This window comes from Carassius auratus, chromosome 14 (assembly GCF_003368295.1).
Source record: "Carassius auratus strain Wakin chromosome 14, ASM336829v1, whole genome shotgun sequence".
NCBI lineage: Eukaryota > Metazoa > Chordata > Actinopteri > Cypriniformes > Cyprinidae > Carassius > Carassius auratus.
In genome coordinates this window covers 13689556-13707134 of record NC_039256.1, presented here as the reverse complement: position 1 = coordinate 13707134, position 17579 = coordinate 13689556, and the positions used below count along the sequence as shown (strand labels likewise).

The following is a 17579-nucleotide window of genomic DNA, read 5'->3' as shown; positions in this document are numbered from 1 at the left end:
AGACGGAGCAGCTTCAGACACTCTGTCAGATGCTAAATTTAAATGGAAAGTGAGAAGGGAGGAAACTGTAAAGCAAATGAACTCGTACTCGTTTGTGATGCATATTATGATATGATCAAATATTTGCATACTATAATTGTTTGTGAAAGAAAGAAAGAAAGAAAGAAAGAAAGAAAGAAAGAAAGAAAGAAAGAAAGAAAGAAAGAAAGAAAGAAAGAAAGAAAGAAAGAAAGAAATATCAGATGTCAGGCATTTTTTGTCATATTGCTACCTTTGGACAGACAGAATAGATAGATAGATAGATAGATAGATAGATAGATAGATAGATAGATAGATAGATAGATAGATAGATAGATAGATAGATAGATAGCAATAAAAATGGAAAGTAAATATATAAATTATTATAGAAAAGAGAAATCTAAGATAGACAGAGAGGTACTATTTTTGATACTTAAGAAGACTTACAGTCTTGTTTAACTGATATTTATGCAACAATTTCTTGCAAATACTGTTGCACCCCAGCTTTGAAAACAACAATGCTTCATGAAAAGAAGCCCACTTGAAACCCCAATTAATCTTTTTCAACTGACAAATTACTGTCACCCTGCTTGAATTATTTAAGGGGAAGTGGCTTCACAGGAAACCTGAGCATAATTAAATAGCTATAAAATAACATTAGTGTGGACAGGCCATTAGGAAGTGTTGTAATTGACTGCTTCAGGGGTCGTAGTTCAACCCCACAAGGTCAGGCTGTCGTGCCTCCCTTTGGATCAGTTTACACCTCTTTTCACTGTAAAACCCACATACTGTAAATACTGCACCTGACGATACCTGTCTGACTTCATTTAGAATTCTCAACCAATAATGCTAATGTAACAGTGCACTTTGAATCAATGGGATGCATTCTCACAAAGAGGTCTTTGCTCATTCATATGCATCAAACAAAACACTGACACGGAACACTCTTATTCTGTATTGTACATAATGCAATGCAAAAGAATGAAAGTAAATTTTGATATAAAAATGCTTAAGGTTGGCTATAAAGGTCTCTCTTAATTCGCCACATGTTCATCACAACATGTCATCCTGCGCCATCTAGTGTCCTAACTGTGAAATGAAGCTGGATCAGCCCAGGACTGGACACACAAAGCAACAACATGTTTGGTTAGAAGAACTATCTCTGTTTGAGATCACAACACAAATGCAGTGTCATTTATGAGTCGGGAATCTTAACAGATTTCAAAAGAACTACAAAATGAAATTTTAGGGCTGGTGTGAAATAATAATCACATAAACATAAACAGTTATATACTGTGTGGGTAAAATCTGATCTTTCCTGCTATAACCCAACTGTTCTTTGAAGGACTAAATGTCTAACTCTGCAATAAGGCTATGAATAGACTGTTTGTTAACATTTTAACCCACAATAGCCTGGTATGTTGTTCTCTGATTATCTGAACCATGAACACAGGCAATGAATTGCTGAGTGTTATACTAGAATCCTCTCATTACAGCTCTGAAGAGTCTCATAAGGATCCAAAGCTCTCGCTCTAACTGGTCATTTGTCACACCATCTTCAATGGTTTTCCTTCAACCCTGACATAAATGGGGCAATACGATCTTCGGCTAACTTCCCCTCTAGTTAAATATTAAATGCTATGAAACATAAATGAGCCAATCCTGCTATTTAAAGTAATGCAATTGGCTCAAGTACTCATCAAATTGTTCATGACATTTGAATATGGAAATTATCCATGTATTTAGCTAATCTGGTAAAAGGTGATGAATTATCAATGTACTTGATGCAAAATACTAAAAGGTTTTTAAAATAATTGGATCATTGCTGTTATGCAGTTATACTGTTATGTCAATGAATATGAGCTGAGTATAAGTTGTAATTTTAAGAAACCATTTAAAATGTCACGCAAAACTTTCAGAAATGTTAACTAAATTATTTATGGAATGACAAGAAAATCAACAGGATGGAATTACAGAGCTAGTTAGTCACTGCTAAATGGGGACTAACAGTGAGCGTATTAAAATTTGATATGTATCTTTTGAAATTTTTATATCACACTGATTTTTGTAATTTTATCAAACATTACAGAACTAATTAAAACCACAAAACGTCAAGTTAAACTCTATTGTAAAAACATATATTTGTGCTGTTGTTTCCCACTAAAATAATGTCCTTTCCTGAAGGATTACATCAGAAAATTGCTTTTTTTCTTTTCTTCTCTTCTCTTTTTTTTTATTTTATAAATTACAAAAGACTAAGAGGATGGAAAGTGATATTTAGAGCGTTGGGAAATCACTTAAAACGAGTGCCAACCACTGATCTATATCTATAAATCTATATTTTATTATATATATTATATATTGTTCTATATTATAGATCAGTGGTGCCAACTGAAATAATATTTCAAAGAAAACATTATTTGATTTGACAACTTTAACAATGATATCCTACATATAACACTTAGAGACATGACAAAAAGACAACATCTCAAATCCCGAATCAAAATATGGAAATTATGTATAGTTCACTCCTATATTCGCTTATATTAGGATACTGTATTAACTAAGATACCTCAATTTTATAAGTCAGGTTTGCACTGTGTGTGTACCCTGACAGTGACACGCAGGAACTAAATGTTTATACATCGCAACGAAGTCGGAATCATTTCAGTGGCGCACTATCTTGGTTGAACTTTCACCCCTACGGTTTCTTTTGTTTTGATGTCTCGGAGCTTTATTTTCACTCACCGAACTCGGGTTTTGACTCTCTGCTAACAAATGACACAGTCTTAAATGACACACAGAATATGTTTCAAATACGTCGATCCAACTGTCGGTCAAATGTAAAGCTCGTTTAAAATCTTTTTTTTTTAAACTCGCTGACTTTAGCTGCCCAGCATCACTATGCAGCTTTTTCCAGTCTGATTTTTCTAATATCTCGTTAAAGAACGGGTCGTCAGTCAGTACATCCGGACAGCCGAGTGTGAGTTTAAATTCTCAGACCCCCTTGAAAAGGTAACTGTTGTTAACCGTTGTTTTAATGATGGCGCAATGTTTGGGAATGTTTAGCAACCTCGACGTTCACTCGCTGTCTTAGCAACGCTTGTCACCTTGTCAACTGGATAACAGCCAGACTAATACAACTGATTAATGTTACAACCGTCAGAAGTTCCACGGTACACTTTGGTTTGTGGATGCATGTCATTGTAGAAGAATCGACTGTATTCACACTTTAAGGATTGATTGTAAATTTGATTTTGCTGTTGTTTGATGCTACAAGCATTTCATTAAGTATGTTGTATTTCAGTTGCTTTTATATGATTTTGTTTCGATCTTATTTACAGTCTGTTTGGTCACGTTTAAGACCGCAGAGGACGACGGTGTAGATCTTTCAATGGGCGAGGAGAAGCCAGAACCACTAGATTTTGTGAAGGACTTTCAGGAGTACCTGAGCCAGCAGACCCAACATGTCAACATGATATCTGGTTCTGTCATCGGAGCCAAAGACAGTGATGATCTCCAAGGAGGTATTGCTTAAGAGAACCATCCTGTGTGTTGTTTTAGACTGGTCTAAAAATGTATAAAATGTGTCTGAATGAATTTTTATTTATTTTTATTTTTTTATGATTTAGTAGTAAAGCACGTTTTTATAAATAATATGTGGTCTTTATAAATATTTCCAGATCTTATTTTTAACTATTTGCTCAAAATCAAATGGAAAACTATGCTAGAATGGATAACAGTGTTGCAGATTCAAAAATTCTAAATTTTAAAAATCTGAGTTCATTTATTTGTGTTTGCTTTAGTAAGCTAATCAAAAATAAATAGATACAAATAAAAGTAATCACTTTAACAGAATCATCATATTGGTCAAAATGATATTATTGTATGTTTTGAGTTGAGAAGTTGAGGACTATATGTTAAATAATAATTTTTGATTGAATAATATATTCTTATTACACAATAGTTTAACGTTTATTAGTTTTAAGAACATGGGATTTATACTTCAAATGTTTTTATTTTTTTATTTTTAAGTACCATATTAATGAACAGAGCCTGCTGATTCATCATATATTAAAGTGTCCCACATATTAAAGGTGCACTAAGGGATTTTTGCCAAATGATGTTGATATCTGAAAGCAGCAAAACAAACACGGCCATACCCCAACAGGATCTCGCCTCTATTTTGATAACTCCGCCCCACACGTACGTTCACAACCCTGGAAGCGACGATGGCTGAATCTGCGATATTCAAGCAAAAGCCAACACAGGTCAGTTGTGTGAAAAAGCAAAATCAACGTAACTCACCTATCAAGAAGAACTCCCCTGTCAGCTTTCCACTGGAAAGCTGCTTCAATATTTGCGTGGGTCCTACCTTTTGCTCTTCTTTTTAATGTTTTGTTCATCCAAAATTTTCCTCCTTTTTAATATACATTTTTTTTTTTACCTACTATCTCTAGTTGATCTGCTAATATCTGTCCTGTGCTCTTACTGAGTGCTCTCTTCTCCCTACTCCCTATTATTACTAGAAACGTCCCTTACTGCTGATTGGCAATGAGTGAATCTTGGTCCGACGCTGTGGTCAAAAGCTTTTTTCAAATATTGCTTAGTGCACCTTTAATATTATTTATATTCTGTTTATTTTATTATTATATTTACCTTACAGAACTTGGTCAGAATGGCCTAGAGCACCCTGCAGTGGACATCTCCTTAGAAGATAGTTCAGGGATGTTGGTGGATGGCTTTGAGAGAACATACGATGGTAAACTCAAGTGCCGCTATTGCAACTATGCCACCAGAGGCACTGCACGTCTGATTGAACACATTCGCATCCACACAGGTAAGACTGAAAACTGATCTTAAAGCTTATTTATACTCTTTGTTCATTTCTTCAGCTTACTAAGATCATAAGATGTTCTCCATCTCCTCCTCCAGGTGAAAAACCCCATAGATGTCACCTGTGTCCATTCGCTTCAGCGTACGAGCGCCACCTGGAGGCACACATGCGTTCTCACACAGGCGAGAAGCCTTACAAGTGTGAGCTCTGCTCCTTCCGCTGCAGCGATCGCAGTAACCTTTCACATCACCGGCGTCGAAGACACAAACTCCTCCCCATGAAGGGTGCACGCTCCGCTCTCTCTCACCGAAAGATGCTCAGTGTTTTGCAGAAGAGAGGAAACTCACTTGGTTATGGCCGCCGGCTGCTCATCAACCTCAGCCCGCCATCCATGGTGTTGCAAAAGCCCAGCTCAGAGCAGCACCACCTGGGTGACTTCTCTCATGATCTCCCTCCCCACGCCCACCTCCATCAGGAGGCCTATAATGGTCTAGGAAAGGATGCACAAGTTAGTGGAGTAATTGGAAGTGGCTCCAGGGAGGAGCAAGACATGGCATTGGACAACCCGCTGAACCAGCTTTCAACTTTGGCCGGTCAGCTTGCCAGCCTACCACCGGAGGCCCAAGGTGCACCGGTGTCTCCCGGAGCAGAATCTCTACCAGACGAAAAACCCACATTCCTCATCCAACAGCCTGTGATGGCACCTGCTGCCGTCTCTGTCAGCACGGCTCAAGCTTCTTCTCCCATCACCCCCGAGCCCAGACCAGCTGCGCACAGCGGCTGTAGCCCTGGAGTTGGACCCTGCAGCGAAAGAACCAGCACTCCCAGTGGTACCAACAGCCAGCCAGGGACGCCAACCCAGGTACAGGACCCCCAGATGCTCCACCACTGCCCCCACTGTCACATATATTTCCCTGACAACATCCTTTACACCATCCACATGGGCTGCCATGGTTATGAGAACCCTTTCCAGTGTAACATATGCGGACACAGGTGCAGAAACAGCTATGATTTTGCCTGTCACTTTGCGAGAGGCCAGCACAAATAAGGACACATGGATATTGATGTCCTCTTCTTTGCCCTCTGTTACATAATAATAAAATTCTATTATCTGGAACATTCCAAAGACAAAATCCCTTCTTTGTAATTATTGTATTTGAACTGTTATCCGTATGTTATGCTGAAGCGAAGACTATAGAATCCAAGACGTGTCACTTGTATAGTTTTGAATGGAGAAAAAATGCAACGCTCATTGTGGCAGCTTTATCGAAGGAAGCCCCGCCTTTTGAGTAAAAGAGCCCATCGCCAATCGGTAAAGTCATCGCATCACTGCAGCTGTCATTATAAGTCCCGGTTGCTATAGAAACAGTAAGCATTTTGAGACGTGGGCATAGGACTGCACATGCGCATTTGCTCGTCTTGAGTGAAAATAAGCTTTTTTTTTAAGGCTATTGGAGCAACAATTATGAGATGGTTGTTTCATTGGTGATTTCAAATATGAAATTTGATTATAAGCTTAGCGAACAGTTTTGGAGAATTTAAAGCTACCCCATTCAAATAGATAGGAGCTGCACTTGCATGCTGAGAGGTGTTTTAAAGATGGCCGCCAAGTGACATGACTTGCCCTAAAGATACTTTGACTGAAGTCAGAAATCCACATTCGGAGTGTAAAACTGGTCTTTGGAAATGTTGATGCTAATGGTGTCCTCACATCAAAAATTAGCATCCCAGATTATTCTAGTTCGAGATCTTGAGAATTTCATCAAATTGTCAGATTTTGTCTCAGCTCTTTCGTATAAGTGCCAGAGTTCAGTAATCAGTGCCTACAGTTATTTTCTGAAAGTTGACCCTTACATTTTTTATTATTTTTATTTTTCACATTTCAAATTCATTGACAGTAAATGTATTGGCTATTCTTACACTTTGGATTTAAATGCAGTATAATGACATTGCTACATTTTTTAATGTATTTTATTTTTATTCATCACAAATGATTCCTCGTTTCTTAAGAGAGCTGCATTATTTAATCCTAACTTAAGTCAACAAGATCGTGATTGAAGATGAAAATCTATAGCACAGCTAAGTTGATTGTTTAGCAGTGAGAAATAGTTTACTGTAGTAGCCTGAAGTCCTTTCTTTACTTAGCACAATCACACATAGCTGTATACACTGTTTTTTTAAAGCAGTGTTGAAGATTATTTTGAGCAGTGAGAGCACACTGTTCTCTCTCTTTCACTTTCTTCCTCATCGCTACCACCAGTGCCATGTTGTAGATGTTATTTGTAAGATTTTTGGAAGCGTCTGTGGTGCTACTATTTAAACATTTCATATAACTGTCTGCATAATGAACTAAATTATCAGATAAGTATTGAATAACATGTTTTGGTGGATTTGATGTTGAATGTCAATAAACCTGACTCATGCGATGTGTACTGAAATGTGCTTGTCCTGTCAGTTAATTCTCAATCAAAAAGGTTATCTATAGGTTATACCTATAAGGTATAAGGCAGCACTTCTTTTATTATACACAAAATAATAAATTTGATCAAATAATTTTTTAATGCAAAGTGTTTTGTGACTCGTTTGGTTCAATAAAAGCAAAATAAAAAATATGTGCTGTATTTCACTGTTATAGACAAGGATGTCTATAAAATGTGCTTCAACAAAGAAGTGCATTTGAAGAAGGATTGCTTTTAATGAACTGATGAAAAATACATTATTAGGAACGATAATGTGAACTGATTAATGATAAAGATCAGAAATAAAGTAGCTGTTGATCCAATCAATCTGCTGACTTCATCTTCTCATGTTGTCTGTGAAAGCATGTCACTGTCCTAGGTTCCTGCAAAATAAAGACAGAGAGTCATAGTTATATTTAGAAAACTAATAACTTGAGCTAGAGATGGCACAGTAAATTCAACCAATATGTACCAACTCATCCATTTAATAACATTAAAATACTATATGTAAAGTGTGGATATTAATACACTTTATAAAACTGTTAGGTCCGGTCTAATTCTTGATGCTGATTGGTCAATAGCCGTTTTATTTACGAAAGCACAGCTATGACCATAGATATGTATAGGAGTAAATAATTGCTTTAACCGTGAGACTCAGAAAGATCTCTGACCTTTGAGTTTGATTGGCCCCAGCGTCACAGTATTGGTGTGGTAGGTGCTGTCAAGGGATCTCTTGCGACGCAAGCGGCAACCTTGGCGGCAGCGAGAATTGTAGTCGTTATCAGGGCAGATGATTACCTTACACTGCAGGTACACATAGGCGTGAGTCCGAAGGAACTTGAAAGCCTGGAAACTGAACTGAGCATAGTAGTGCTGACCATTGGTATAGGAATAATATGTGTTGTCTCTGGAACATCTACGAAAGACAAAAGAAGAGAAATACCATTTGGATACAGTTTGAACTACAGTCAAATGTTTTCACTATTAGTTAAAATGAGTGCAGGAACATATTTAGACTGGGAGCAACAGAATTCTTATTAATGCTGTCTAAGATCCCAGTCGATTCCACTGTCACATTTGATATTATGTAGTGGAGAGTCACATTTAAGAATGAAAAAGTCTTACCCATTACGCAGCAGATCATAGGAGTGATCTTTGAAGTCATTGGGATTTGGAGATGCTACACAGGTGTCCAGGAACAGATCCAGACTGTTGTCAAGCCTGTTTAGCTTGACCTGAACGTAGAGAAGCTGGTTGAGGTTCACCTTATATGGAGAGTCATAAATTTGTTGACTGAAACTGCTGGAGGTGAAGAAAGCTATGCTGGCATTGAAGCGTCCGGTTCCTGTGATGTTGGCACTGACGATCTCCTTGGCCTTGTAGAATATCTGCACCATGGTGTCCGGCTCCATTCTGCAGCCCACGTGTAGTAGGAACTGTGACTGACGAGTGATTTCACCCGACTGAGACTGAGAGGCCCGCACATTGTTGGTGTAGGACACATAACCATTCATCATCTAAGAGAAAAGAGAGAGAGAGAGATTGGGTGATATTGTGGGGTAAACATGTATCTCAATGATGTAAACATTTTGGGTGTCTAACTAATCTGACACAGCAGTATCAAGCATCAAAAGCTGACAAGAAGCTATTAAGAGTGATTTTCACTATTGGCTCTTGGCAGGATCTGCTACACATTTAGATCATACCTCTTTGACAGTTCCACATGTGTCAAGAGGGAATCTGAACACAACTTCAGTACTGCTTATAGTGGGTCTGCAAAGATGGTCATTCACATAAAGGTCATTTTCACTCAACCCGAGTGAGTTAAGGTAAGACCTCTGAATGACAATGACCATGTTGTCTGAGGAACAATCCACACGACCTGCAATGCAAGAGTTTCATTCCCTCAGTGTAATTTTGTGCATTAAAATATATTATGACAGGTTAGACAAAGGCAATTGGTTAAAGGCTACCTGTTTTTAAAGTACATTTAATTTAATTAGGTGAAAATTGAAACCCAAATATGGCCACAGAATGGATAAAATAACTGTTACAACAACTGTTCAATATAGTTATTTCAAGAAATTTTTGAATGTTTTATTTCACAAGACATTACCTTCATCTGCAGTCAGAGAGCTTGTGAAAAGGGCCTTGAAACCATGGCTGACATCAGAGTAGTCGCTCCTGAAGACAACAGTCAAGTATCGTGAAGAAGAGTGAAACACCTGGTGTGTGGTGTCATTAAAACAGACCCTTCCTAGCTGTGGATAACCAGTGGAAGAGCCGTCGTATACGGTGATGTAGTCACAGTTACAGCAGCGCTCAAGTCTGAAAGAACCAAAGATAGAACTTTAACACATACTTTAAACTTTAAACCACCCATATAATTGATTCCACCTAGAGGTCATTAGTGGTACTGCACAAAAAACTTCAATAACATTTCTCTTAACAGTGCACAATTTTGTTTTTCATAATAATATATTAAAGACAGAACAATGTTTTAATCGATAAGATTTGTATGAATACATTTATGGATAGCAAACACTGTTCCACTGGTTTGGCCATAGTTGAATCACAGCTGATCCCTTACTTACTGCACATCAGCAAATGTCAGGAAGATCCTCTGTCCTTGCTGAGCAGAGAGATGCCACACACAGTAGGCATTGTCATGGTAATAGTTTGGGTAGTTTGGACTGGAAAACAGCCCAGCACCATACAGGTGTCCTCCACACTGAGGGTGAGAAACTGGAGATCACATAGAAAGACATTTTAGAGTTACAAACAACTCTCTATAGAATCGGATACAAAAGTTACAGTATATGAATTTATTCTCAGGGATTGCACACACACACACACACACACACAAGGTAAAGCAGTACCTGTTGTTGGGTACAATGGGCAATACCCTGAAAAAAGGAGATAAAACTGAATGAGTATGAAGTAGAAGGGTCATGCTATCTATGCATATTGATATACTGAGCTGTGAATAAGGGCTGTTTCACGTGTTTTTGAGGAACTTACAGTGAAAGTCATAGCAACAGTTGCCATAGTACTGACAGTCGTAGTTGCATGAGCAGCTGCTGAAATTGTATCCACAGTTATACCTGCAGGAGGGATCTGTTATTGTAAAGAGAGGAACAGATTTTACTCAGTCTCATCAACAGGTGTTTTTATATATGTATATATATATATATATATATATATATATATATATATATATATATATATATATATATATATACACTATATTGTGTGTATGTATGTTATTGTGTTAAATATTGGTGTGTATGATTTGCTAAAAAGGCCAATCAGGTCTCATTTCTGCCTTTACATTTCTGATCCATTTCATGCTATTAATACCATCAGTGTCACTTAAAATCAAATGAATGACAGCAATACCTGTTGTTTCTGGCCAGTAAGTAGTGGTAGTTGTTGTTGAGCAGTGACCTGTGTAAAGGTAAGAGATAAAATGAAAGTAGGATTCAGCTAAATCTAATTTTATTACCATATAGTATTTGATTTAAAAGTGTCGGTCTGATTTACAGGAACTCACTGTCATAGTCAGGGCAACAGCTGCCATAGTACTGACAGTCATCATCACAACTACAGAGAGGAAGCCTTTGGCCACAGTTATTCTCACAGGAGTATGCATCTATTGTAGAATGTGTAAATTCAAGTTTGAGAAGGTACTGCACTTGTAAATTGTTGCACAATCAGATAATTCATTGTCATTATAATGAGAGGAACCTTCAGTATGTGTGTGATGTACACATTATTGAATGTATATATATATATATATATATATATATATATATATATATATATATATTGATAGAAGAGCAAAACTGAAATAGTTGCTTTTAAAGTTATCTGGGTCACTTAAATTCATAAATCATGACAGCAGCACCTGCTGTATCTGCCATGTGAGTTGACGTTGTTGTTGTTGTTGGTGTTGTTGTTCTCATGCAGATGTCTGTTTAAACAAAAGGGGAAAAATAAAGGGGAAGAAACATAACAAGTCTTCTCCAATTCAGCAAAATCAATTTCATGACACGAAACACAATGACTCATAAGATTTGTGTATCTGATCAGAAGGAACTCACGCTCATAATCATGACAACAGTCACCAAAGTGCTGGCAGGCTCTGGAGCATGAACAATAACCAAGGTGATACCCACAGTTATACATGCAAGAGGGTGCTAATAGAGACAGAGACAGATTTTACCTATCATTTTATCAAAATATGTGTGATGTACACATTATTGGGTCACTTTATTAATTAAAGTACATTTAGCTACAAAATATATGCATTCAACCAATTCTGATGGCATTATTGTTACTTAAGTTGAACTGAATGGCAGCAGCACCTGTTGGATCATCTGGTGGGTGAATTGTTGCTATACAGAAGCCTGCATGAAGAGAAAAGACCAAATTGAAATGGGAAGAAAAGTAATGCTACAATTATAATTTGATTCAGCAAAATCCATTTCATGGCCCATGTGCTGACCACAGGAAAGTCTGTGTTTGATTTTAAAGTGTCTTTCTGATCAAGAGCAACTCACTTTCAAAGTCAGGGCAACAGTTGTCATAGTACTGACACTCGTTGGAGCATGAGCACAAGTCAAGGTCATATCCACAGGAATACCTGCAGGAGGGAGCTTTTAGAGAGAGACATTACCTATGAAGCCATTATTACATATATGCATGTATGTATGTGATGCATGACTACAGTGAGATCAGCTATGGAAGGTGAACGGGGCCAAAAGTCTTTAAACAGAATATGTGAAATTTGACCAAACGGACAGTTTGTCTGCATAGACGCAGCACGTTTCTTTTTTATGTGTAGATACATGTTCTGGCCTTGTTAAGGCATCAGACACCACTGTCGGGCATCGTTGTCTTTCTCTAGTACACATAAAGTAATAAATGCATATATTATGACAATATTCATGAATAAACATCACATCTGATGTTTGTATATGTGTGTACCAATGTACCATCGCATCACAAATGCAAATACATTCTCAAATACAGCAATTTCATTGGCTTTTGTGTGTATTTTCACATTAACACAGACAAACAGTGTGTGTTGACATGGTCAAATTTCACTCTGTTTAAAGACCTTTGGCCCCGTCAGCCTTCCATTATCAGCTTCCCTTGAAATGCAGGTCACCACAGTACTCTACACTACAGACAAATAAACAAGTTTGCACCTGTTGTAGTTGGCCAAGTGGTTGTCTTTGGGCAGTAGTCTGTATAAAGTGAAAAGTTGAAACTACATGAACAATTCAGAAAATCTGAATTTCTTAATTTATGGAAATACAATGCATAACCATATGTGCAATACTAGTGAGATTAGAGAGTATTTGATATTGAAATGTCTGATCAAGAGGAACTCACTGTCATAGTCAGGGCAACAGTTGCCATAGTACTGACAGTCAGAGGTGCATGAGCAGGTGCCGAGGTGGTATCCACAGTTATACATGCAGGAGGGAGCTAGCAGAGAGGAACAGCTTGATGTCATCATTGAATGTTTAATGTACACATAATTGGGTCACTTGATTAGTGTACACATTTAGTTAGAAGAGCAAAGCTGGACTATTACTGCCTTTACAAAGGTTGTTTAATTTCATTGGTGTCACTTAAATTCAGCTCACAGAATGAAGGAGTATTCATCCAGTAAGTTGTTGCCGTTGTTGCTGCTGTTGTTATTGAGCAGTAGTCTGTGTAAAAAGAAGAGACAGAACTAAATTACAATTTCCCTTTGATTGAGCAAAATCCATTTCATCGCAAGAAATGTAATGACCCATATGTTCACTACATGAAAGATTTGTGTTTTTGTTTATATTGTATTTAAAATGGTCTGATCAAAAGTAACTTACCGGCGTAATCGAGGCAACAGCTGTCATAGTACTGACAGTTAGAGGTGCATGAGCAGCTTCCGAGGTTGTATCCACAGTTATACATGCAGGAGGGGAAATCTAGAAGAGAGAGAAACACATATTATCCATGAAGCCATTAATGCATAAGTGACTACAAAAACAACAGGAAAACCAGGGATAATTCTGGATCTGATAGACAGATGTGATGCAAGTGAACCTGTTGTAGTTGGCCAAGTCGTCGTCAGTGTGCAGTAGCCTGTATAAAGGGAAGAGCATTTCTGTATAAATCTTGTATTTTAAATTTAATGTAACATATATGAACATCAGAAAATTATTTTAATTACATTCTGGAAATTACAGACATGCTCAGAACGAGGGAGATTTGTGTATAATGATTGATCTTGAAATGTCTGATCAAGAGGAACGCACGGTTGTAGTCATAGCAACAGTTCCTGTTGTCCTGACAGGAGTCGTCACACGAACAAGTGCCAAGGGAGTATCCACAGTTATTCCTGCATGAATTGGAATCTAACAAACAGAGAGGAATCACAAAGTAATGGGATCACAATAAACTCCCTGGTTGCAGTTGTTCTTAAGAATTCGGCTTTCTCAATGGTTTTATTAAGATTGTTAAATATTAGAAAAAGAGAAATGCAACTCCATTTCCAAGTGACGAGTTAACGTTGAAAAATTCTTGCAAAAGGTGGGTTTACAAAAAGTTTTTTAAAAGTACTACAATATTAATTTGTAGCTTTAAACATTGCAGTGTTGCATGTAATGCATTAATTAATTCATTACTGTAGCCTAATTTAATGACCTTTTCCTTGAAAAAGTAAGGTAATGGATTACACCTTTTCTGTAATTACAACAATAAAACCATAAAACAATAGTGCATTAAACATCAAAATTGATCATCCAATGTTAAAATATATGGTTTTAATGTAACCACTCTTTAAATGCTTCGGCCAGCTCAAGAATAATTTATGCAATTTTACATAATTTATTTGAAAGAATTAAAAGAGTAGTTTCATGTCTCTCCTTGTATTGTTTAACTTGTCGAGGCTGATATGGGATTTAGAAATTAATAATTACTGCAATAATTTTTAGAGAGAGTAATCAGTACAGTAATTTATTACACAAATGAAGATTAATAGCTAGTAATTAATTACTTTTTTAGAGTAATTTACCTAACACTGCATAGTTACATAAACTAGTTGTTAGCCTTAAATAAATTGTAAGGTGTGTTTCTGATACAATAAAAAAGAAGCGACTTCGGTCTTGCCTTGTCTCTTTGATTCTCTAGAAAAATAACTGCCTCATAAAAACAATGTACTCTAGGGAAATGTACTGAACCGGTCACTAAAATGCATGTGCTAAAAATATTTGCCAGAATCTAACGTTCATACCAGAATTGTTAAAAAAAATTACATTTATTCTATTCATTACATTTAATTGCTTACCTACAAAAACCCACTTTGCATGAAATCCTCTTCTTGATACACTGCCATCGCTGAAGAAAAGCACAGTCAGATCATTGGAGCTGGAGTTGTAGCGTTTGTTCTCATTCTCCCGTATTTCTCCCAATAAAGGGAAGAGGGTAGAAGGACCATTATATACTCTGATGTAATCACAGCATGTTTCCAAACTAATGAAAAGAGAATAGAGAGAAAGAGAGAGAAACAACTTCATGTTTTGTCGCAGAATATTTAAAAACATACATTATATGTTTGCAAAAAAGTTTTTTTTCAAATTAATAAAATACAATTATATTAATTAAATTGCTTTGCAAAAGATTTAGAGCCAAAAATGATAGAGGTGATAAATGTTTCCTACAAAACATCAGTGAAGGTCAATAACACAGTCGTCGTCCCTGTGCTATGAATGGTCCATGTGCACAGTGAGCTATCAGGGTAGTTTTGAGGATACAGAGGACTGAAAAATTCACCCATCCAATCTGTCATAGTGCCACCACATGATGCTTCACATTGAGATGTAACAGAGAATGATCATTAGCAACAACGTAAATGCAGAAAATCACAACTGACAGACAGACAGGCAGGCAAAAAGATTTTGCTGGTTAATTACAATCTTACCCTGAGAGGTTTTAGCCGTTAGAAGCAGACAGAGAAGGAGAGTCAGAGCTTCCATCTTTCTCTGATCTGATCAAGTTTGACTTCAATTATTCAACTACCACTTATATAGTCAAAAGCAGCCTAAGGAGGATTTTTTATGACACATCAATATCCTGGAGCCTCTGATGGAAGAATATCAATAGAGCAGCATAATCGTGGAAAAGCCACAGCTGAATATTATGGAACTTTTATTATTACTCTTGACTCTGTATTAATTTATGAATATGTCTGTTTACACAAAGTTTGCAATTATGGATTGATCATAACACATACTCTTATGCAAAGATATCACCATTACATAACAAAGGTTTTACAAAACTATGTACAGTTAGTTACATTTTTACGAAAATATGAAATTGTGAATATATGAAACAAAAAAGAGCACCGGTTTTAGTTACCTCAATCAAAAAAAAAAGAAAAGAAAAAAAAAAGTGTTTTGAAGCATCATATAACTGCCCACAGTTTTGTTTGAACTACATAAAATGTAGACAATAGTGTCATGAACGTTATCTGTACTGCAATCTCTGATACACCAGACTCACAAACTTTGTGTCAACAGATATAAAATTCATACTGCATCCAGTTGTTTCGTTTCCACAATTATGTAGTTTCAGCCTCCAGGATATTGATCTACAGTACCATAAGGATATCCTCGTTTAACTGTCCTCCTCTGTATGGTTTAAGCTGTTAAAATCTTTCAAAGTAATATATATATATATATATATATATATATATATATATATATATTTTTTTTTTTTTTTTTATTATTATTATTATTTTTTTTTTTTTTCACGGGCAGCAAATTTTCAAATTAATGAAAAACAATAGCAGCAGGGCCATGGCCAATCCATGTCATTCACAGGGGTGTAAAAGTACTAAAAAATCTACACTTCAATGAAAGTATGGATACTGAGTAAGAGTTCTGCTCAATTAAAACTCCACGTATACAGTAGCAAAAACATTTTTCAATGAAAGTAAAAAAATTATAACTTGTGGGTAGAGAGTTTCTGCAAGATTTAGCATGTGGAGTACAACATGTTTTCAATTAAGTCCTGCTCTCAAGGCCTATGGAGTTCCCTGGTTATCCCCCATTTCCTCTCATCCAATGTAGGATTGGATTGCACCACCCTCTGTTGGCCATCTGTTTCTTTAAAATACAGTAAACTTAATGACCACACTGCAAAGCCTATTTCTATTGAATCTATCTGGAATCATGAATTAACAGATTATGATTTATCGGTAAACTGTGAGAGGGTGTGATCTAATCTAACTTTAACTTCTAAAAACTTGGCTCATTGTTTTATCCATTTCAATGTCATCCATATAACATACATAACTCCTTACAAGAGATTTAAAATGAAACTGCAATCGACCTATAACTTTCATATCGTAAGAATGACCATAATATATATACATTTTGTTTTTTTCAGATTGTAAAATGATTGATGTGTCTGTTGCTTCCCCTTTCCTGTTTTGTTTGTTTGAATCTATGTTGTTTCGTTTAATTAAAAGACAATAAAAAAGTTGATCACAATTATATTACTTTTCATTACATTTAGTCTTTTAGCAGACACTTTTATCCAAAGGGACTTAAAAAATGAGGATAATAGAAGCAATCAAAACTGTAAAAGAGCATCAATATGTAAGTGCAAATGACAAGTCTTGGTTAGCTTAAAGCAGTGCATGTAGCAAGGTAATGTAGAAATATTGAAACTAGTGTTTTTCAAATAAAAAGAAGATAAATAGATAATGTAGAATTAAAATATACTGTAATAGAAAGTGCTAGAGTTAGAGGGTCAAATAAAGATGAAACAGATGTGTTTTAGTCATTTCTTGAAGATGGATCGAGTTGGGCAGGCCATTCCACAAGGAGAGAACAGTTAATGAAAAAGTCTGTGAAAATGATATTGTCCCTCTTTAAAATGGCACAATAATGTGTCATTCACTTGCAGAAGTGTGTGTGTGTGTGTGTGTGCGTACGCGTGTGTGTGTGTGAATCATGTGAATTTAAGTTTCAACATCATATGAAAATATAATCTATATAAATAAATATATATTATTTGAGTGAAACAAACACAGAATGTTCAAGTCAGTAGTTGTTATCCATAAACTATACAAGTTTAAAATAATTCCCCATCGTCAATAAATAACAATCTTACCCTGCAAGGCAGTTAGAAGCAAACAGAGAAGGATATTCAGAGCTTCCATCTTTCTCTTCTGATCATGTTTGTCTTAAAACTTTCAGTCATCA

General features: G+C 36.3%; 2 protein-coding genes across 8 annotated transcripts; one reads left to right on the top strand and one right to left on the bottom strand.

Annotated features, from left to right (window-relative positions):
• Window positions 1-2681: 2681 nt before the first annotated feature.
• Window positions 2682-7293, top strand: LOC113113710 (zinc finger protein Pegasus). Of its 5 annotated transcripts, none has more exons than XM_026280140.1 (4): window positions 2682-3001; window positions 3363-3545; window positions 4685-4858; window positions 4954-7293. In XM_026280140.1, exons 2-4 carry the CDS (start codon window positions 3413-3415, stop codon window positions 5901-5903), a joined length of 1257 nt encoding a protein of 418 aa, XP_026135925.1. In that variant the 5' UTR covers window positions 2682-3001; window positions 3363-3412; the 3' UTR covers window positions 5904-7293. The 5 variants fall into 5 exon arrangements, with proteins under 5 accessions (XP_026135925.1, XP_026135921.1, XP_026135924.1 ...); XM_026280136.1 differs by having other exon boundaries at window positions 2683-3033; XM_026280139.1 differs by lacking the exon at window positions 2682-3001 and adding an exon at window positions 3046-3194.
• Window positions 7294-7526: 233 nt separating this feature from the next.
• Window positions 7527-15381, bottom strand: LOC113113709 (deleted in malignant brain tumors 1 protein-like). 3 transcript variants are annotated; one of them, XM_026280133.1, is made up of 23 exons: window positions 15290-15381; window positions 15030-15174; window positions 14657-14841; window positions 13626-13724; window positions 13414-13452; window positions 13197-13295; window positions 12972-13037; window positions 12715-12810; window positions 12528-12566; window positions 11877-11972; window positions 11682-11723; window positions 11418-11513; window positions 11222-11287; window positions 10868-10966; window positions 10714-10761; window positions 10336-10431; window positions 10194-10220; window positions 9909-10059; window positions 9431-9642; window positions 9021-9196; window positions 8440-8831; window positions 7986-8230; window positions 7527-7697 (listed from the first exon to the last, which is right to left on the bottom strand). In XM_026280133.1, exons 1-23 carry the CDS (start codon window positions 15342-15344, stop codon window positions 7690-7692), a joined length of 2577 nt encoding a protein of 858 aa, XP_026135918.1. In that variant the 5' UTR covers window positions 15345-15381; the 3' UTR covers window positions 7527-7689. The 3 variants fall into 3 exon arrangements, with proteins under 3 accessions (XP_026135918.1, XP_026135919.1, XP_026135920.1); XM_026280134.1 differs by lacking the exons at window positions 12528-12566; window positions 12715-12810; window positions 12972-13037; window positions 13197-13295; XM_026280135.1 differs by lacking the exons at window positions 10868-10966; window positions 11222-11287; window positions 11418-11513; ... (1 more) ...; window positions 11877-11972; window positions 12528-12566.
• Window positions 15382-17579: the final 2198 nt, after the last annotated feature.